This window comes from Marmota monax, unplaced genomic scaffold, assembly GCF_021218885.2.
Source record: "Marmota monax isolate L192 unplaced genomic scaffold, Marmota_monax_Labrador192_F-V1.1 WCK01_AAM20220418_F8-fsc00702, whole genome shotgun sequence".
Classification (NCBI taxonomy): Eukaryota; Metazoa; Chordata; class Mammalia; order Rodentia; family Sciuridae; genus Marmota; species Marmota monax.
In genome coordinates, this window is record NW_026695044.1 from 164,610 (window position 1) to 187,198 (window position 22,589).

At 41.0% G+C, this 22,589-nt stretch overlaps 1 protein-coding gene across 8 annotated transcripts; it reads left to right on the top strand.

Moving 5' to 3' along the window:
- The first annotated feature begins 949 nt into the window (after positions 1-949).
- On the top strand, positions 950-12,698 carry LOC124081503 (saoe class I histocompatibility antigen, A alpha chain). Of its 8 annotated transcripts, XR_006848056.2 has the most exons (9): positions 950-1,212; positions 1,499-1,768; positions 2,061-2,336; positions 3,009-3,284; positions 3,413-3,526; positions 9,751-9,850; positions 10,950-11,927; positions 12,063-12,108; positions 12,275-12,698. XR_006848056.2 is itself a non-coding variant. In XM_046427685.2 (7 exons), the coding sequence occupies exons 1-7, from the start codon at positions 1,149-1,151 to the stop codon at positions 11,002-11,004; spliced, it is 1,155 nt and encodes a 384-aa protein (XP_046283641.1). In that variant the 5' UTR covers positions 950-1,148; the 3' UTR covers positions 11,005-12,698. The 8 variants fall into 8 exon arrangements, 4 of the variants coding, with proteins under 4 accessions (XP_046283641.1, XP_058429693.1, XP_046283642.1 ...); XM_046427685.2 differs by having other exon boundaries at positions 10,950-12,698; XR_006848058.2 differs by lacking the exons at positions 10,950-11,927; positions 12,063-12,108; positions 12,275-12,698 and adding an exon at positions 4,086-4,212 and having other exon boundaries at positions 972-1,212; positions 9,751-9,830.
- Positions 12,699-22,589: the final 9,891 nt, after the last annotated feature.

The following is a 22,589-nucleotide window of genomic DNA, read 5'->3' on the forward strand; positions in this document are numbered from 1 at the left end:
TGATATTTGTGGTCAGTGTTTCGGGCAACTACTCTTCCAGGTGTGATTTTTTTCCCCCCATAATTTGAGATGAGGGATTGTTTGATGAGGGAGTTTTGTGCATCCCTAGCTAACTTTAGTGTGCAGTTAATCTATCAAAGATAGGCTTCTTGGGTTGGGGATGTTGCTCAAGCGGTAACATGCTCGCCTGGCATGCGCGGGGTGCTTTGTTCGATCCTCAGCACCACATAAAAAAGTAAAATAAAATAAAGATGTTGTGTCCACCGAAAAATGAATATTAAAAAATTCTCTCTCTCTCTCTCTCTCTCTCTCTCTCTCTCTCTCTCTCTCTCTCTTCTCTCTCTTCTTTCTCTCTCTCTAAAAAAAAGATAAGCTTCAGTGAGCAGGATATCTTTCCTAATGTTTGGTTTTCTGTTTTTTATTTTATTATTTCATTGATGCTTTTAAACTTTAATACAATCCGATTTGTCATTCTTTCATTGAACATCTATTATCTTAGTGTCCACTATGAACCAGGCATGGCTCTATATTCTGGGGATACAACTGTAATTAAAACAGCCCTAAGCCTATGTGTGGGCCTTACATTTTAGAGGTTTGTCCAGAATGAGATGGAGCCACTGGAGCATTTTAAATGAAGAAATGGCACAACCTGACTCACATTTGCAGGATGGCTCACAGAGGTGGGAGAGTAGTCATGGGAGGTGAGTGAGGGCGCAGTTTTAGTGCCCTAATTCAAGAGTGAAGGGTTGGTGGAGACTGAGGGGAGACCAGGGCCTGAGGAATGAGAGAGTCTGGAAAGCAGGGCTGTAGAAACAGGAGGTGAGGATGTGAAGCCCAGCAAAGAATTTTAAAGGTGTAGAATTCTCAGATTTCGGTATGTTTTATAGATTTTTAACAAATACCTAGCTATAGCTGGTGTGGGGAGGAAGCCAAATTCTGGGGATTCCCCACCTCCCAGGAACTTCACTTGCTCATCTCTCAACCTGAGTCAGGTTTTTCTGCCTGGTGACTCCTGACGCGCCCACAGTTCTCCCTGTCACACCAGTGGTTCCTAGAGAAGCCAATCAGAGTCCTCGCCGCGATTCCTGGTAACAAAAGCTGCATACACCCGCAGGAACTCGGATTTTCCCGTCTATGGGGTGTGAGTCATGGAGTTCAGAACCCTGTTCTTGCTGCTTTGGGGGCCTCTAACCCTGACTCAAATCTGGGCGAGTGAGTACGGGGTCCCACGGGAAACAGCCTCTGTGGGTAGGATCTAGGGGACCGACCGCCCGGCGGGGTCGCAGATTCAGGGAAGCGGCATTTCTACCTTGTGAAGCCTGAACTTTTCCTCCATCTCGGGTTCGTCCTGTCCTGACCTAAATTACCGACCATCGGTCCTTCTGCCCCCTTTTGGTCTCACGAGTCCCCGCGTCCCCTCTTCCCATCACCGGCCGATCAACCAGGGACCCCGGTCTGGAGGAGCTCGCACTGGGTCTTAGCTGCTCTCTGTCCTCAGGGTCCCACTCCCTGCGTTATTTCCACACTGCCGTTTCCCGACCTGGCCACGAAGAGGCTTTTTACACCTCGGTGGGCTATGTGGACGACACTCTGTTCCTGCGCTTCCACAGCGACGCCCTGAATCCGAGGGTGGAGCCGCGCGCGCAGTGGATGGAGTATGAGACACTAGCATTTTGGGAAGCGCAAACCAAGATCGCCGAGGCCCACCAGCAGAAATTGCGCTGGAACCTGCGCTCCACCCTCCGCTACCTCAACCAGAGCGAGGACGGTGAGTGACCCGGGACCGGGTGGTAGGGGACAAATGCCCCCGCCCACCTCTTTTGTAGGAGCTAAGGTCCACCGCAGTCTCAGAGACTGTGTCTCATTTCCAGACCACCCGGACACCACTTGGCCTCTTGACTCAGACCCCGCGGGTATTCCCTGGGGTTTCATTTTCCATTTAGGCAGAAAAAGCCTTAGACCCATCCACCCTGTCCCCCTGGCTCCTGGTTGCGCTGGCAGAGTTAAGCACCAGAGGTAAAAGCTGGAGTAAAGCTAATCTGACTTCCGGGGCGGGGCAGGCTCTCACACCTTCCAGTGGATTTCTGGCTGTGACCTTGGGCCAAATGGAAGCCTTCTTCATGGACATGAAGAGTTTGCCTATGATGGTGCGGATTACATCTCCCTGAATGAGAACCTGCGCTCTTGGACCTCATGGAACAAGGCTGCTCAGATCACCCAGCGCAAATGGGAGGATTCAGGAGATGCAGAGCACTACAGGGCCTACCTGCAGGAGGAGTGCCTGGAGTGGCTCCGCAGATTCCTGGAGAAAGGGAAGGACAAGTTGCTGCACACAGGTACCAGGGGATGAGGGGGGCCCGACATAGTTTGGACAAAAATGAAATCGCTAACAGAATACCAGAGGACCTTCCCTCCTCTCAAGACAATTAAGGTATCAAGTCTGTCTTGGAATGGGGGGGGGGGGGAGAAGATCTCTGAACAAACTTAAGAGCACATTGCTTTGACCCTGACAGCAGCCTTGGGTACCACAAGATGACTTTCTCAGGCCTTGTTCTCAGCTCCACATTCAAATTGTTTGAGGTTTGACTCCAGGTTTTGTGAGTCTCTGGGCCTCCATTCAGGTCAGAACCTGAAGTTCCTCTTAGAGACCTGGGGCATCTTTCCCTTGGTAGTCTGATTCTACAACTTTCCAAGGAAACAGAGATTATCTCAGAAGCTTGAGTCCAGGCTGGTGCTTGGGTTTTGCTTTCCTTCCTCACTTCCATTGTCCTGTCTGACTTAGTATGGTCACATGAGCACTGGTTCAGTGGCCATGAGAGGTAATGTAAAATGTCTTATTAAAAAAATATTTTTAGTTGTAGATGGACACAATACCTTTATTTTATGTATTTATTTTTATGTGGTGCTGAGGATCGAACCCAGTGCATCACATGTGCTAGGCAAGCACTCTACCAGTGAGCTACAGCCCCAGCCCCAAAATGTCTTATTTTTCTAATTCTTCCCTTCAGAGTCTCCAAAGACACATGTGACCCGTCACTTCAGCCCTGAAGGAGATGTCACCCTGAGGTGCTGGGCCTTGGGATTCTACCCTAAGGAGATCACCCTGACTTGGCAGAGGGATGGGGAGGACCAGATTCAGAACATGGAGCTTGTGGAGACCAGGCCTGCAGGGGATGGAACCTTCCAGAAGTGGGCAGCTGTGGTGGTGCCTGCTGGGGAAGAGCAGAGATACACATGCCATGTGCAACATGAGGGGCTGCCTGAACCCCTCACCCTGAGATGGGGTAAGGAGGGGTTGAGGGCACAGAGCCTGTTGGCAGGAAAAGCAGGAGCCCTTCTGAAAACCCTCAGTAGGGTCAGGGCTGAGAGCCAGGGGTCAGGGTCCCTCACCTACCTTACCTTCCCTTCCCAGAGTCACCTGCTGTGTCCATCATCCCTGTCATGGGAATTGTTGCTGGCCTGGTTCTTTTTGTAGTTGTGGTCACTGGAGCTGCGGTGGCTGTTATGAGGTGGTGGCGGAATGCAGGTAGGGAAGTCAAGGGTTCTGGGTGTACCTGGTCTAGGCCCCTGGTAGAAGTGAGCTCTGCCTCATTAATGGGAAGCATCATCCATACACACTTGCTGACACTCACTCTATTGTAAAGCACAAGGAAAATAAAGGACAAAATGATCACCATTATGATTGTCATGGTGGGGACCTGATCCCAGCATTCAGAGGGCAAAGGGGTAGGTCCCTGCTGGATACAGACCTCCAGGAGAGTGGTTGGTTAAGTGCCTGGGCATCTCCTATCCTCATGCCTCTTGATCCTTTCTAAGGTTTCCAGTTACAGTTCAGGATTCTTCCCTGGGATCCAGGCCTAGGGGAATCCTCAAGCCCTCATAGCTCTGCCTCCTCCCTGTTTTCTTCTCATAGGTAGAAAAGAAGAGAGCTATTCCATAACTGTTCAGAGGGTGTTGTCCCTGAGACCCTTGGAGTAGTGTAGATGGGAGAACAAGGGGGGGGGGTCCCTCATCTGCCCCATAATTTATTCATTCTTCACATATCTTTTGGATTTTGACTCTGTCTTATTGTTTTTCTGACCCAGTCAACGTCAGTGCCTGGCACTCCAATATTCTGTAGCTCCATAAAGTTGAGACTCTGGAGGGCTTCAAATGGTAGAAGGTGTGATAGAGGAGAATGGAGAAGGTTGTGGGAATTCTCTTGGATCTTGGGTGAGTGCTGGGTTCTTCAGAATGTTGCCACTTAAAGCAACTGCCCTGATTCTGTTCATCACACTTTTGTTCCATAGCAGAGACAGCTGCCTTGTGTGGGACTGAGCAACACAAGATTTTTCAAGCCTTTGTGACTAGAAGAACCCTGGAGTCCCTTTCTGTCATGGATTATTAAGCCATCCACATTCCTATTGGCATAATGTGCAGAAGTGAGACCAGTGCATAGGACCCATGTCCTGCACTGTCCCTTGCCCACTCACCTTTCACCTTTTCTCTGTTCTAGCAGAGTTCAGGCTGGGATGACTCCTTCCCTCTCTCAACATCACTGTGCACTGAGCCACAACTTCTTACTTCCATCCTGAATATAAGAATCAGAATATAAATATTTTTCAAAATCTTGATCCAATGGATAGATTGGTTAATAAACAGAGAAAATTCCAAATTAGAGAGAGGAAATAAGTGGAAATACTGAGAACCTTCTAGAATGTGTTTTCATTGTCCTGAGTCAGCGACAGCTAAAGACAGAAGAAGGCTGTGAGGAGCCCAGTGTGGACAGGTCTGTGTCCAGTTAGTGCTCAGGCCATGCTGGGCTTTCATGTGGTCCCTCTTTAGCTTGGTCATCTTCTGTATTCCCTTGTCCTTGTCACTCGGGAGAACGTTGTCCCACCAGGACTTGTGATCACTGGGACACAGACATCACCAGAGCCTTTTGCTGTCAGCCAGACCCTAGGCATCAATGGCTTCCTGTGGCCAGATCAGGCTGTCCCCCTTCATCCTTTGTATTTCCTGTCCCTTAGTTTCTATGGAGGATTATATATATGTTTGTTCTCCCTCCTCCTGAGGTAGCTGGCTTGATGAGGGGTGCCATAGCCTTTTGAAGACTTCATGACAGTGGCAGCTACATGGAGACACCTTGCAGGCTGAGGCCAGGTTCCTCAGGAGGCTGCACGTGCTCTGAACTAGTGTCTGACATGTGGCACTGTTTCCCCCACAGCCAGGATTCATGGGTCCAGGAATCAAGAAATGGGAATGGGTGTGGCAACTCTCACTATGGCCCCCAGTGACCCACTGTGTGCTTCCTGTCCCCATGACCTTATGCCCTGCTGACATGGAGATCTTAGTTTCACAGAAGAAATGCTTCCATCAAGAGACAACAATGAGTTCACTGAATTGGAAAGGACAACTGTCACTGGCCATGTTGGGCTCTTCTTGCTTTGAGTCAAGAGCCCAAGAGTGGAGTTAGCTGGTGGGTCTGAGTGATGGATCCTGGCAGCCAGGGGGACATGGGACAGCTGCTCCCCATGGAGGGAAGGAAGAGAATGTCTGGAATATAGGATTCCCTTAGGGTGCCTCTTAGTGTTACATCCCCTGTGATTAATGTCCATGGGAAACTACATCAGCCCAACCCAGGCAGAACTAAGCGTGGCCAGGACCCTTCAGGAATGAAGGTTGGCATCACCACAGCAGGAGAAATGCCACAGGCAGCTGAACTACTTGGTGAATTGAAGGGAATACGGAATGGGAGGTGGAAGAAGATAGTTATGAGTACCAGCAGCAACACATGACCATTTTCAGAGGAGAGGACTGTAATTTTCATTTGCATATCTTCTTTATTTTATTATGAATATGTTTGTGGTATGTATTTATTAATCACATATACTTATTTTCTTGAATCTCACCCTTTTATATATAACATAAATAATTTTGACTGTTTATCAAAGTATTAAGCATTGTTAAGTGTATATCTTAGTGTTTTGAATTTTGGTATGTCTATCAAGGGGAGGAGGAGAGGACAGCATGGGTGTAGTTCAGTTGTAAGCAGAGAGTCTTATCATATTAGGTGGAAGTATAATTTGTTATTCTCTTTATTTAGATGTACATTGTGATTTAGGGAGATTCTTCTGTGTGCCAAATTGATGACGGGGGAACTGGTGATAGTTAATTTTATTTGTCAAATTGGTTAGGGCCACTATACTCAGTTATTTGTCAAACATATCTCGATGTTGTAAAGGCATTTTGAGATGAAATCCACATTAAATCAGTAGTCTTGAGTAAAGCAGGACACCTTTCAAAATGTGGTTGGGCTTCACTTAATCAATAGAAGACCTTAAGAAAAAGATTGGCTCCCCCAAAGAAGATGTATTTTCTCATCATTGTTTTTGGACTGAAGTGTAACATCAGCTCTTCCTGAGATTCCATCCTGCTAGTCTACCTTGAATATTTTCAAGTCATTGCCTCCAAAATTGCATATGACAATTTCTTAAGGGATCTCTTTCAACAGATAGACAGAAATACATGTAGATACATATCCTGTTAGTTCTGATTCTCTGTAGAACCCTGACTACTACAAGCACAGTTTCCAATGTTCTAACTACTAGAAATGAATGATACAGAAAAGAAAAGGCAATTTCACGGTTATGGTTTGGATCTGAAATGTCCCCTGAGAAACTCATGTACTGGAAACATGATATCCAATATAGGAATGTTCAGAAGTGAAATGATTAAATTATTACATAATCTCAAGAGTGGATAAATCCATTGGATGAATTAATAATTTGAGTGAATCACTGGGTAGTGCTTGACTAGAGAAAGTAGGCCAGTGGTGGTGTGTCCTTGGGGATTACATTTTGGCCGTGGCTCCTCACTCTCTGCTTTCTGGATGCCATGAGGGGAGAAGTTTTCCTCTGCCATGTCCTTCCTCGTGATGTTTCTGCCCTGGAGCCATGCACTCAACCACTGAAACTTCAGTTTTGGTGTTGCTTTGGGAGATTTCATTGAAAAAAAGTCAGTTACCTTCCAGCTGTTAGACCCTTTGTAAACTATGGACAGGTGACATCCAAGCAGAATCTGTTTTTGCCTGAGCAATAATGTTGTGGTTTCAATGGGATGTAGATTTCTAGTCCACCCAGAAACCAGGAAAACTGGAATTAAATGTAGCAATATCTTCTCATCAAGCAATCTGAAGAACTTTTTATTTGCCTAGGTACTGGGAATGATTTTATTAGTTCTTTCTTTAAAAAAAATTATTCTTTAGTTGTAGGTGGACACAATACCCTTATTTAATTTTTATATGGTGCTGAGGATCAAATTCAGAGCCTCACTCATGCTAAGTGAGCACTTTTCCTCTGCGTCACAATCCCAGCCCTTATTTGTACTGTCTTGTATGGCCTTGTGGCCTAATACAAATAAGCTGTCTTTCCAGGGAAGGATGATGTGCCCAAGGCTTGGAATATTTTATTGTTTTCTTTTTAAGATATTCCTTTATTATTATTATTATTTTAACATTTGCAATATACGTACTTGTTTACAAAATATCTCCAATGGCTTTATGTATATGTGTATATATTATTTTTTACTGGCAAAATAAAAACTTTAACAAACACTAAAATAAATCTGTTGCTGTGTACCATATGATAGATGAGAGAATGAAGAGTTTAAACAAAACCTTCCAACAATCTTCTCTCTATAGCAGGACTATTCAACCCATTTTCCACAATATTACATCAAAACTATCATTTACCCAATTTTTCACTAATCTTCATGCAGGGGTTCTTTTTTTCTCCAACAATATCAATAATTAATCTAAATATAAATGATACAGATGTTGTAATTAAGAGTAATAATTGTTCAACCTGTGTAAAAGCAAACAATAACTATATGCTCTATTCATATGTCATCCTTTAAATATTAATACACCAATAGGTTAAAAGCAAAAGAAGGGTAAAATAAGCACAAGAAATCTGAAGAAGAGCTATTAATATAAAATAAATGTCAAGAAAAAGTGTTTTCAGAGATAAAGGGGAACACTTCATAACCATAATAAGGTGACTTCTTCAAGAAAGTATAACAATCCTAAACATGTATGTACCTAATAATAAAATTCCAAAATACATGAAGTAGAAATTAATAAAACTATAAAGACAAATCCACAATCATATTTGGAGATTTTAAGCCCCCTCACTTTGCTGGAAGGAATAATAATATTGAAGGCTTAACAACATTACCAGCTACCTTGACCTGTTTGTTATTTGTTACTTATAGAGAACCACACACACAAAAATGACAAGTAGAAAATTAATAGGGATAGTCTATACTCTGTCATAAAATAAATTTTGAGAAATTTTAAAAATCTGAAATCATGATTGTATTATTCACCATTAAAGTGAATTCTCAATAAAAAAAAAAAAAACTTCCGTTTCAATAAGTTGCAATATTATTGAGAGTGGTGTATGGTAGGCGATGACATAGACCCAAGACTTCGGTGCAATCACAATAGTTCCTTTAAATGATAAGTGTCTTTGTTTTTCCTAGGAAGTTTCACATTTACTTTGTTAAGCATGCCAATTTTTATACTCAAAAGTCATCTTCAAAAATACACACAGATTGCTTTTCAGTTAGAAAACTGTGAATTGTCCCACTGTTGTCATGTATTTAAAAAGTAATAAAATCAATTAAAAAAAGAAAACTGTGAATTGTCTAAAGTGTATACTTCAGTCTATCATTATGACAATGTTGGTAGTCAGAAATTGTTAGCTTGCATCCAGAGACTAATGTTTTTGTTTTTTTTTTTTTAAACTGGGTATTTGGTCGGCTTCCTATAATGAATTAAATGTCCTTCACTATGTTTTTGAATGAAATATGGTAGAGGCTATTTGGACACCAGTGTAATTCTAAAACAAAAACCCCATTAGGATGTGCTTCTAATGTTTTATAAAGCAATTCTATACAGTGGTGGATTTATTCCAACGTGAATAATTCTTGCTAACAATTCTTGCAATAAACTTTGTTGCTTTGTTACCTTTCATGGAAAAATTAATCAGGAATTGTTCACAAATTGTAGTTTGAAAATGCCAGTTTAAGGAGATGAGATCAAGTAAATACCTGGGTGATAACCACAGGCACAAGAAACAGAAACTATGCAGTCTCCTGAGCTGCTGCCTTGTCTCATCCCCCAAATAGAAACTCCATTCTGAGTCTTGGGTTAACTGTTCCCTTCCATTTCTTTAAAGAATTTTACAATATTTGTATCATCCCCAATCAAATGTTAGTTCATTCTGCCTGTTTATAACCTTCCTGTGCAGTGACCTCCTGCTGCATGTGTGTTTCTGTGATGCACATAACATGTAGAAGCCTTATCCCTCCTCTGCAAGGCTGTCTGTCATTCCCTTTATCGCAGAAGTTTTAATTTTGATGATTATACCACCATGTGGTACTTTCCTGTGGAAGTAAAAGTGGTTGATTCCACTCTGCCATAAACATTAGTGCACATGTCCCTGTACACACAGGCAAGAAAGATCTCAAACATAAAATCAGGAATAGGGGGCTGGGGCTTGGCTCAGTGGTAGAGCATTCAACTAGCATGTGTGAGGCACTGGGTACAATCCTCAGCACCACATAAAAATTAATCAATAAAATAAAATAAAGTCATTGTGTCCATCTACAATTAAATAAAAATATTTTTAAAAAAGATAAAGAATAGGATTGTACCATTCAAAAGCATATTTTATTCAACCTAACTGAATAATGCTAATTTCCAAGGTGCATGCAGCAGAGCTAAGGTAAGCCTACCTGGAGGGCAAGTGCGTGGAGTCGCTCCAGAGAAGCTTGGAGAATGGGAAGGAGACACTGTGATGCAAAGGTATGAGCTGCCACAAGGCAATTTCCCCATCTGTGGGGTGGGGCGTCTCCTCAGGAGGGGAGGAAAATTAGATCCTAGCTAGAATACTGTCTCTTTATCTAACAGGGGGGAGATAGAATGCTCCTGGGTTTTCAGATCCAGTAGCAGAGAATGACTCACCTCAGGGCCCACTTTTTCTTCTCTCAGGACAATTGGGAATCTGTGACTGTGAAAAAGAGAGTAGATTCCTGAAATAACCGATCAGCGGTTCCCTTTGATTCTGGGAACAGATTGTGAATCATGACCTCTCTCAGGCCTTGTTCTCTGTGCTACACCCAATGTCTTTGGAGATCTGATTGCAGTGATTCTCAGTCTTTTAGCTTCCTCCACCCAGTCAGGACCCTTTATAACCCCTCAAATACCCGGAGCTTCCTGCCCTGATTCTACAACTTTCTAAGAAATAGATTATTCCTTTTGCCTGTGTGTAGGCTAGCATGTGGGGGTTTGTTGTTGTGGTTTGTTTGTATTTGGCTTATAAGTATATCTTTTACTATTCAAAACACAGTAAATTCCAGCAAAGAGTTGGTATAAGAACTGTTTTATCAAATCAATTTTCAACAGCTTCTTCAGAAGTCTATTGTTGCAGTTAACACACAGGCAAAGCAATTATAACGTGGGGTCCCAAAATATTGTGGTTTAGACTGTGGCTTATTTAAGTCTCACATGGGAAGCAAGTTCAACTCCACACAGTTATTTAAGGATGTAGCTCCTTCCATTTTGTGGTTCTTTATCTTCATCTGCATGGTCAAGTTGAAACTCAGGCACAGCAGCATGGGAAGTAGTAGCACTTACAAGTAGTTTATCCTCGTAAGTTATGAAATGTTAAGTTGATACTTCACTTCTGTTCATGTTCATTTGGTGGTAACAGGCATGTGGCTACATGCAGCTTCAAGTGGTGGTCAGGAAATACAGATTTAGCAGAGCAGGTATTGTTTAGTGTTGGGGTTTGGCATTCCCCTATACCAGTTGTCCTATTCATTCTCAGGTTGGACACTTGAGTGATGCTGGAGTGACCCACAGAGAATTCAGAGTACCTAAAATTTGTCATTCTTCTTCCCAGGTCCCCAAAGACACATGTGACTCACACCCTAACCCTGAAGGAGCTGTCACCCTGAAGTGCTGGGCCCTGGGTTTCTGCCCTAAGGATATCACTCTGATCTGGCAGCAGGATGGGGAGGATCAGACCCAGGACATGGGGCCTGTAGAGACCAGGCCTGCAGGAGATGGAAGCTTCCAGAAGTGGGCAGCTGTGGTGGTGCCTTCAGGATGGGGGCAGAAATTCACATATCTTGTGCAGCATGAGGGGTTGCCCGAACCCCTCCCTGAGATGGGGTCAGGAGGGGATGAGGGCACAGAGCTTATTTTCATGAAAAGCAGGAGCCATTCTGGAGCCTCTTTGTAGGTCAGGGCTGAAAGCTGGGGGTCAGAGCTCCTCACCTTCCCCTCTGTTGGCTTCACAGAGCCACCTCCTCAGCCCTCCGTCTCCATCAAGGGAATCATTGTTGTCCTGGTTCTGGTTCTTTTTGTAGCTGTGGACATTGGAGTTGTGGTGGTTGTTGTGATGAAGTGGAGGAAGAAGCAGGTAGAGGAGGAGCTGAGTCTGAATTTTCTTATTTCAGGCCCCAGGTAGAAGTGTGTCCTGCCTCATTAATAGGAAGTACCACCCACACATACATGTTTATACAGCCTGGGGCTGTTTGCTGAAATCCTATCATAAAGCACATGAAAAATAAAAGACAGATTTTGCACCCTGATGATCTTTGTGATGGGGGCCTGATTCCTAGCAGTCAGAGGCCAGAAGGGAAGGTCTCTGCTGAGGGCAAACCTCTGGGAGAGCAGTTGGTTCAGTGCCTGTAATCTCCTTTCCCCATGCCTCCTAGTCATTTCCTGGGTCTGAAGTCATGTTCTGGAACATCCTTTGAGTGTTAGTACTAGGGGCTTCCTAAAGGGCCTTCATGGCCCTCCTCCTTGCTGGCCTCTCACAAATTGTTTTCTTCTCACAGGTAGAAAAAAGGGAGGAGCTATGCTGAGGCTCCAAGTAAGTATGGCAAAAAGGATGACCCTTAGGATTGCATAGGCAGAAGTCCATGTGGAATATCACCCATCCCATAATTCTTCCTTCAGCCAGTTCTCTTTTGCCCTCTGAATATATCTAGTTGTTTTTCTGTTCCAGGGAGGGACGGTTTCCAGGGCTCTGATGTGTCTCTCATGGCATAAAGGTGAGACTCTGCAGGGCCTGATGTTGGAGAGGGGATGGGACAGAGAAGACCAAACTGGGTTCCAGGACTTTCTGAATTTGACCCTTTTGAGTGAGTGAAGCTTTGTTCAGCTGTTGCCACTAATAGCGCTTGACCTGAATTTGTTCTTGATTATTTTGTTCTGTAGTCTGAGACAGCTGCTTTGTTTGGGACTGAAAGAAGATTTGTTCAAGCCTCCTCTTTGTGACTCTAAGAACTCCTGGATTCTCTTCCTGCAAAGTGTCTAAATGTCTCTGTGTCCTTGTTGGCATAATGTGAGAAGGTGGGGAGACCAGAGCACCCCTACCCACCAAGACCCCATCCCAATACTGACCTATGTTCTTTTCCACAGTCAACTTTCCTGTTCCAACAAAGGTATGACTTAGAGGACTCCATCGCTGACTCAAGTACACTGATCTTCAAGTTTTTATTTCTGTACAGAAAATAAGAATCTAAATATAAAATTGATTTTTAAACAGTTGGGGTTATTTGAAATGAGGGGTTGATTGCTTAATGAAAGAAAAAGATGCCTGAAATTTGAGGAAGGAAATAAATTGGAGCACTGAGAACCATTCACAGCCTGTTTTTGCTGTGCTGAGTCTGTTGCAGGTAGGGACAGAAGACTGTGAGGAGCAGAGAGTGTTTGGGACTGTGCCCAGTCAGTGCTCAGTCCATGCTGGACTTTGGTCATCATCCCTGCTCCTTTCTCTTTGCCCCTCTGGTAAAACTTCTACAATCTGTGATCACAGGGATACAGGAATTGCCAGGACCATGGGTAGGAAGGGCTTTCTGTGGCCAGGTTGTTGGTTAGGGGCTCAGACTCAGGAAACAGATTCAGTATCCCAACAGGTAGAAGAAGATGCAAGAAGTAGTTAGGATAGTAGACATGCTTTATTCAGAGGTGACAACAGCCTCTAGCTTCAGCTTTAGCCCCCAGCCAGTTCCATTTTACCCCCGTTAGTTTAGCCCTGGTTAGTTCCATTTAGCCCCCAAGTCTTTTCCTTTGGCTGTTTTTATATGCAGGCCAACAAAAAAGGCACACTGCCAACTAGTCACATAAGTGGGTGTGTGCTCACAAGCAGAATGTGTATGACTTTGAGTATATATGTTGAATCAGAGTGTTTCTGACTTTGGTTACACACTGACCATAGCATAGATGATTCATGGTTTTGGTCGCACACTAAAAGCACGACATAGCTTGCCAGAAGCCTAGGTGAGGGAGCCTAATTATGGCCATTTTGGGGCCTGCTCCACACTAGGCCAGCCTAAGTTCAGCCCCTGGTGTGGTCTTCAGCCCATGACTTTTGTGTTTATTTCTTGCTTCTCATAGAGGATTATGTCTGTTCTTGTTCTTGGGTATGATGCTGGTCTCCTTGTTCTCTAGTGTCCTTCATTTTTGATAGCAGCAAGAGGAGTTTTTCCTGTCATTGTTCTCATAAGGCCCCTGCAAACAGGAGTCTCTGTGGTATCAAGAGATGAGTTTTCACAGTATGATCTTCTGCCCTCCTTACAAGGTTGCTTCCTTGTTTGTGTTCTTTCCTTCTTTTCCTCAATATTTAAAAATTGAATTATAGATTCTAGGATTAGTCAAGGGGAGAGATCCTGATGTTTCTCTTTTTAAGTAAATTCTTTTTGAAATTCTTTTTCTGCTCTCCTGGCCTACCCCTCTCCATGCCTTTAGCTCTAGTAATCCTAGTGCTGGCTCCTGTCTAGACTGAAGTGTTTATAGGGCAGAGTATAATTCATATTTATATATATTTTGGAAAATAGACCCAAATGTCAAGGACTTTTCTTTGCTGAAGGTGTAAGTGTGAGCATGCACTGTGTAGAGCAGGAGCAGGAGGGCTGTTTTGGGAGGGAGGGTAAGAGGGAGGGCAGCGGTTGTGAGAAAAGCCCAGGCATCCCCAATGTCAGTGTAAGGACAGTTTTCCTGCAGCTGCCATGGGGAGTCTGAGACTGAGACTCTTCAATAAAGATAGAGGGAGGTGCTCTACAGTAATCATTTATTCAATTGACACTTATCGTGTGTCAGATATGTGACAGTATTTTTTGCATCTGTGAATCTCATTAGAGGAGAAACAAAAAATGCTGGCCTCGTGGAGCATGGTCCTAGTGGGAAGAGGCTGAGGATACACTGTGCAGAGACAAGAGAAAAACTTGAAAGCAAATGAGAAAAAACTCACCACACACAAGGGGTTCCCATTAAGATTAATAACCAGTTTCTCATCAGCAACCATTGAAGTAGAAGGCAATGGGATGACATATGGAACGGGCTGAAAGGCTAAAACTGTCAACCACAAACTCTCTTTCCTGGTAGACTGTCCTTCAAAAATGAAGATATAATTATTAGTTTAGATGAGGCTAAGGACATGTGTTCCCTTGTCTTCCCTGTGCAGCTACACTGATTAAGATTCCTTGGTTCCTTTCATGTTTGTTTTGGTTATGGGGATTGAACCCAGGGGGACTTAAAAACTGAGCCATATTCCCAGCCATTTTTTAAATATGTGTTTTATTTAGAGGCAGCATCTCGCTATGTTGCTGAGGCTGGCTGAATTCACAATCTTCCTGCCTCAGCCTCCCGAGCTGCTGGGATTATAGGCGTGCACCGCTATGCTTGGCTCCTTTCTTGCTTTTCATTATTACTTTTTTGATTTGTTTTTTTAGGGTGAATGGCCAGATCTTATTTATTGGATTCCGAGAGCTAAGCCTCTGGCCTGGGACTCGGATAATAATTTAGGTGAGATGAGCCAGGAGAGAGCATGCTCTTTGAACATTAGCCACTTGAAGCCGGCCAGACCTGAAAGAAGAGGGCATGAAATAGGGATTTTGGATAAAGAGAGAGTCTAAAGACCCACAAGTCCTTGAGATGGGAAAGCACATTTGTAAATATTGAGTAATATGCCCTTTGGCACATGCCCTTGTAAAATGAGGGAAATACCCAAAGGAAAAACTGCCAGGAAATTGTGTAGCTCCACCCTGTCTCCACCAGTTGTCCATCCCCCAGCACTGGCCCTTTATAAGTATTAACATTCCACACCAGTGGGTGACTGTCTCTCCTTCTGGAGATTGCACCATATTCTCCCTTGACTGTGTATCTATTTTCCTAAATAAACCTCTGTCTATGCCTTTGACAGGCATGTGCTGAAATTGTTTTCCATCACGTATGCCAAGGATCCTGTTGGTCTTAAAGTCCAGTTCTCTCTTCTCTCTGGGAACTCCATGAACCCTTCTTCTGTGACACCTCTTCTCCCAGTGAGAGGCAGAAAAGGAGTTACCCATGCAGCTGCTGAAATTACATTCATTCTAGGGTCTCTCCCTTCCTTTCTACTGTGGGATGACATTGGCTGCTTTATATCATCATTTACTGAAGCAGAGAAACAAACTTCTGGATTCTGGCCCCTGAAGTCTGACCCCTGATAAATTCTCCCTGACAGTGCATGGCAGGCCTTGTCCTTCCTTTTCCTTGTTGGGGGCTCTTTCCTGAACCCCTCTGGGCTTTTCCCATTTGTCTGAAAGGGAAGTTAGGATTCTTCTGTGGTGCCAAGTAGACCTAAGGTACACAGAGAAACCGGGTTGGTTTTGGGAGATCTCAGTTATGATTTGCATAGGAATGGAGAGTGGGAGGATTTTGTTGAAATATTTATTTATTTATTTATTTATTTTTAGTACCAGGAATCGAACCCACGCATTTAACCACTGAGCCACATCCCTAGCCTTTTAAAATTACTTTCTTTTTTTTAAAAAAAGTTTTGAGACAGGGTCTCCTTAAATTGCTTAGGGCTTCACTAAGTTGCTGAGGCTGGCCTTGAATTTGCAATCCTCCTGCCTCAGATTCCTGAGCCATTAGGATTACAGGCATTATAGGTGTGCTGGATTTTTGTACAGTATGGCCTATTTATATGAAAGTGCATGCTAGTTTAATGTAATTGTTTTATGTGTTTATTTATCTGTTAGTGTGTGTTTATGTAGACTGACTTGATAAAGGAAAAAAAATATGATGGCCGGCAATGACGATCTCTACTGGAAATTTGTTTGACTGACAATTCTTGGTTTATTCTGAGCTGGTTAATTTGAATATTTTTTGTTTCATAAACTTTGTCAGAACATTGTTGGATAACATATTTTGTCTTTTTCTCCTCACACTCCATTATGTAAATTTGCCTTTTTGCTTTATGTCTCTTTCTCCTAATCATTACAAACTTGCACATTTTAGTTCAAAACCAAGTCCACCACTTACTCTGAAGGTTGCAATTTTGGGAGAAAGGGGACCTCTGCTAAAATGGGAAACAAATTCAAGGGGGGAGGGGGTTTGGAGGAAAAAAAAATCTGGTACTCCAGGTGGTTTTATGTTTGATGATTGCAATGCCTCAAATTGCAAGTACTTAAAAAATGTGGAACATTTAATATCTTAGACTGGTTTTCCTATGGGCTGGTCTAGAGTCCTTAGGCAGTAAGATAAAAGCGAAAAAAGATATATAAATTCTGATACAATGGGACATGTTTTAAAATTTAAGCAAACTCTTTCTCAAAAGACTAAAAACCTGTGATAAATTAAAGCAGGAAGAAAAAGTGTTGGAAAGCTTACAGCAGGCTTTCTCATGTTAGATGGGCCTAGAAAGTGCCCTTTGCCTTTCTCTTGGAAGGGCTACATCTGACTAGAAAATAGGTTAGGTCAGAAGGACTTATCAACTAGATCTCCAGTATATGATTTTTCTAATCCTTTACAAAAAATGCTGTGTGCTATTGATCAGCTCTTCAAATAGGGAAAAATGTTATCTTAAGCCTGCATAACAAACCTCACCTTTAAAATTTTCGCTTCCACTGGACATTTGCCTTTACCCTTCTCAATGATGTTTAGATTAAATTCTGTGTCTTTGGGATGTAAATATTCCACTTTGTTTCAACCAAGTTATATCTTTGGAAGTGCAGGTTTAAAATTAGGAATTGTTTATTACTATGGTAATTGCATCAACAGATTGGTTTGAAAAAATGACAAATGATGAATCTAAGTGCAATTTTTATTTTGTGTCATTTTTATATATGTTTGTGTACATATAATTGTGTCTACATGGTACCAAATTGGCTGATAAATAAATGAGTACTCATAAATTTTTAAAAAGGTACAAATACAATGACTTATTAGTTCACATGACTTAGATAAATATTTTTTTATAAATATTTTTTTAGTTGTCAGTGGTTCTTTTTATTTTATTTATTTACTTTTACTTATGTGGTGCTGAGGTTCGAACCCAAGACCTCATGAATGCCAGGCAAGTGCTCTACCACTGAGCCACAGCTCTAGTCCACTTAAATAAATCTTAAATAAATGAATTAATTTAAATTTTTGGTAAGACAAAGTAAAGACATCTTTAAAATTATTCACATGCACTTTTTTTCTGTCTAGGTTACTAAACATTTGGGATGATATCTATGATGTTTAAAGTAGGGACTGGGGTTATGGCTCAGTGGTAGAGTGTTTGCCTTGCACATGCAAGGCCCTGGATTTGACCCTCAGCTCCACATAAGAAAGAAAGAAAGAAAGAAAGGAAGGAAGGAAGAAAGAAAGAAAGAAAGAAAGAAAGATGTTTAAAGTATACTGTCTATTGCTTTTAGGGTTTTTATGGGGTGTGACAGGAAAAATATCTTAAAATATTAACTCTGCTTGTCTGATATCTTGGTTTTTAGGTTAATATAAAAGAGCTGTTAAAAATTTGGGTTAATTAGATTTTATATAAATGGGATAAACATTTATAAACATATTTGTTAGAAGAAAACATCTGTGTTACTTGTAAGTTAAAATACCAAAAAATCAATTGCTAAATATACATACAAGCACTCTTGGTCTCTTAAATTCCATAAGAAAAAATGAATATTTGGTCTATTAAATGTGTTTTTATAAATTGTTGGTATATAAAAAAATCAAAAAATTTTCCACATTTTTTTCATTGATGCATTATAGTTGTACTTTGACCTTCTGAGTTTGACTTATGGTTAATATACTATTTTCAAGGTCCATCTATTTCCTTGAAAATGCCATAATTTTATTTTCTCTATGGCTGAATAAAACTCCATTGTGTATATAACTTACGTTTTCTTTATCCATTCATCCATTGATGGACACCTAGGCTGGTTCCATAGTTTGGCTATTGTGAACTGTGCTTCTATAAACATGGGCATGCATGCATCACTGTAGTATGATGACTTCAATTCTTTAGGATAAATACTGAGTAATAGCACAGCTGGATCAAATGATGGTTCTTTGAGAAAGTTCTGTATTGATTTCCATAGTAGTTGCACTAATTTACAATCCCGCCAACAGTGTAAAAGTGTTCCCTTTTCTCTAGAATTTACTATTTGTATTCTTGTTGACTGCCATTCTGACTGGTATGAGATGAAATCTCAGTGTAGTTTGATTTGCATTTCCCTAATTTCTAATGATATTGAGCATTTATCATATATTTATTGGCCATTTGTATTTCTTCTTTTGGAAAGTGTCTGTTTAATTCATTGACTCATTTATTAATTTGGTTATTTGATTTTTTGGTGTAAAGTGTTTTGAATTCTTTATATGTTCTAAATATTAATTCTCCATCAGAACAGCAAAGTTTTTCTCCCATTTTGTACATTCTTTCTTCACATTCTTAATTGTTTCCTTTGCTGTGCTTTTTAATTTGATGCTATCCATTTATTAACTCCTGGCATTATTTCCTTAGCTTTAGGGGTCCTATTGAGAAAATTGTTACCTGTGCCTATATGCTGGAGGGTTGACCCTATTTTATGGATGAAATTTCTGGAGATTTTCATATCTTTTGCCAAACCGTTCCTTTTTTTCCTTAAGCATATTGTGAAGTGAGTACTTGTTTGCTGGCTTCAGTACCTTCTCTTGGTTGTTTTATCTTTCCTGTTTACCTTTTCCACTTTCCATTTTACTACTTCTCTTGCCCAATGTTGTAGATGGTTGTTATAGAAACTTTATGTTTTGCTTTTTCTTTCCAAGACTGCTAACATTAGTTTCAACATTTAGTTCATTACTAAAGAACTACTTATAGCTATAATCAGAATACTCTTGTTTTTATTTGTTCTTTTTAGATATACATGGCAGTAGAATATATTTTGACATATTATACATATGTGGAGTATGACTAGTTCTAATTAGGATCCCATTCTTGTGGTTGAACATGATGTGGAGTTTCACAGGTATTCATGTGTGAACACAGGAAAGTTATGTCTTTATTTTATTTTACTGTCTTTCCTATTCCCATCTGTCCTTCCTTCCCTTCATCTCCCTTTGTCTAATCCAATGAACTTCTGTTCACTATTTCCCCTTTATTCTGTGTTAGTATCCACTTATCAGAGAGAACATTCAGATTTTGCTTTGGGGGGATTGGTTTATTTCACTTAACATTATAGTCTCCAGTTCCATCCATTTACTGGCAAATGCCATAATCTTATTTTTTTATGGCTCAGTAATATTCCATTATGTATATATACCACATTTACTTTATCCATTCTTCTATTGAAGGGCACCTAGTTTGGTTCCATAGCTTAGCTATTGTGAGTTGAGCTGCTATAAACATTGACATGGTGTGTCACTGCAGTATGCTGATTTTAAGTACTTTGAGTATATACTGAGGAGTGTGATAACCGAGTCAAATGGTGGTTCCATTCCAAGTTTTCTGAGGAATCTCCATACTGTTTTCCAGATTGGTTGCACTAATTTGAAGTCCCACCAGCAATGTATTAGTGTATCTTTCCCCCCACATCCTTGTCAACATTTATTGTTACTTGTATTTTTGATAATTGCCATTCTGACTGGAGTGAGATGAAATCTCAGTGTAGTTTTAATTTACATTTCTCTAATTGCTAGAGATGTTGAACATTCTTTCATATATTTTTTGACTGATTCTATTTTTTTCTTCTGTGAAGTGTCTGTTCATTTCCTTTGCCCATTCATTGATTGGTTTTTTGTTGTTGTTGTTGTTAATTTTTTTGAGTTCTTTGGTGTATTATGGAAATTAATGCTCTATCTGAGGTGCAGGTGGCAGAGATTTTCTCCCATTCTGTAGGCTCTCTTTTCATATTCTTGAGTGTTTCCTTTGCTGTGAAGAAGATTTTCAATTTAATATCATCCCATTTATTGATTCTTGATTTTACTTTTTGCTCTTTAGAAGTCTTGTTGAGGAATTCATTTTCTATGCTGGCATAATGGAGAGTTGGGCCTACATTTTCTTCTATTAGGTTCAGGATCTCTGGTCTAATGCCTAGGTCCTAGATCCACTTTGAGTTGAGTTTGTTTAAGGTGAGAGATAGGGGTTAAATTTCATTCTACTACCTGTGGATTTCCAGTTTTCCCTGCACCATATGTTGAAGAGGCTATCTTTTCTCCAATGTATGTTTATGGTACCTTTGTCTAGTATGAAATAACTGTATATATGTATGGGTTTGTCTCTATGTCTTCTATTCTGTTCCATTGGTTATCATGTCAAAATCATAATACTCTTGACCCTACGTTAAGCTTGATTTCAGTCTTTGTTAAGGCAGATTATTTTAGTTGGTACTTACTCCAAGGTCATGGTCTTCACTCCTTGGTCTCAACTTGATATTCATCCTGATGTCTCAACTGAAAACTCAGATTTGGCTCATCTAAAATTCCCCCATGTCCCCTGCACTCTTAGCCTTTGCGATTTCTACTTAGCACAGCAAACCCTAAGTAGCTGTCCTCTGATAGGTTTCAAAGGTGTGTCACCTTGGGCACATGCAGCCTAGGAGTGTGACTTTAGGGTATTCTTGTATCTCTCTCTCAGTACTCTAGCCTCCAATCCCTGCACCTTGGCAGCCTCGAATTCTGCTCTGTTTGTTTTGCCTCCTGACATTGCTTCTCTTTGCCTGAGTTCTATTTCCCTGCATTGTAGTTTGGAAAATGCTTTAGGAAGAGAATTGATGAGAGTGTGTTTCCCTTCAGATACTTGCATTTTCTCAAAGTTGGTAGTCCTGAGTTGGCTGCAGCTATATGCCTGCAACAACTGCATTAAATATTTTGTCTCCCTTTAATCCTTGTTCACAGTGTGAGGATGTATTTATAAGCAGCGTCTGTTTGACAGTATAGACAGAATAGAAGACACAGAGACAAATCCATATATATATATATATATATATATATATATATATATATATATATATATATATATATATATATATATTTATTTCATACTGTTTTTTCCAGAAAACTCTAATTTCTCTATCTTTACTTTCGCTTGTGCTGGTGCATATGGTGGTTTGCCACTTGACAGTAAGAGTAATATCTATTATGTCTTGCTGCCTGGTTGAAATCTCAGTTTCATCTCTAATGAACTTATGCACAGAAACACACACACACACACACATACACTTTTGTTACATGTTTTTCCTTTTAAGTCCAAACATTTCAAATTGCTGTAGAAATGGTTCAAACTATTTCTGTCTCATTTAAGAAATATTTTCTCACTCAAATATCTTCAGGCAATTCTCTCAACTTTTGTGGTAATTTTAGTTTTTTTCATATTGGTCTTCACTTTTTATAAAATCAGTTTTTTTTAAAATGTTCACATTTTTTTTTGTTTTATCTGGGTGGTAGGGAATGAACCCATGGCTACCTCAGTGGTATAATTTACTTTGTTTATATCAAAATACAGAGATTTAATTTAATCATGCATGTTTGGTAGAGTATTCATGATGGAAAGATAGAATGAAAGTCTCTTTGGATAAAAACTTATAAAAAAGAATAATAAAGAAATTAATGAGGTTGTTTTTTGGTGGAGCACTTTTATTTATTTATTTATTTATTTATTGGTACTGGGGATTGAACCCATGGGTTCAATTAACCACTGAGCCACATCCTCAGACCTTTTTATTTTTAATTCAGATACAGGATCTTGCTAAGTGGCTTAGGGTCTTGCTAAGTTTTGAAGGCTGGTTTTGAACTCATGATCCTCCTGCCACAACCTCCTGAGCTATTGGGATTACAGGTGGGTGCCACTGCACCCAGCCGGTTAAGGAGTTTCTGAAGAATTATTTTCTTGTAATTTCTTTTCTTTTCTTTTCTTTTTTTTTTTAAAGAGAGAGAGAGAGAGAGAGAGAGAGAGAGAGAGAGAGAGAGAGAGAGAGAGAGAATTTTTTAATATTTATTTTTTAGTTTTCGGCGGGCATAACATCTTTGTTTGTTTGTGGTGCTAAGGATCAAACCCGGGCCGCACGCATGCCAGGCGAGCGGGCTACAGCTTGAGCCACATCCCCAGCCCGTAATTTCTTTTCTTGTAATTCTTCTTTTGTTACCACAAGAAACATGTAATATGCTAACTGAGGTAACCATCTGCTTTTCCTCTCACTCCTCCCCTTCTGAGTTCCTTTGATCCTACTGATAATCAGAACATCAAGAATATCCTGCAAACCACTCAGCCACTCAAAACTTGTCAAAGTTGCAGGTG

Coding starts and splice junctions, on each gene's coding strand:
- LOC124081503 (XM_046427685.2), top strand. CDS start 1,149: ATGGAGTTCAGAACCCTGTTCTTGCTGCTTTGGGGGCCTCTAACCCTG. Junction 1,213..1,498: donor CCTGACTCAAATCTGGGCGA/GTGAGTACGGGG, acceptor CTCTGTCCTCAG/GGTCCCACTCCCTGCGTTAT. Junction 9,851..10,949: donor GGAGACACTGTGATGCAAAG/GTATGAGCTGCC, acceptor TCTTCTTCCCAG/GTCCCCAAAGACACATGTGA.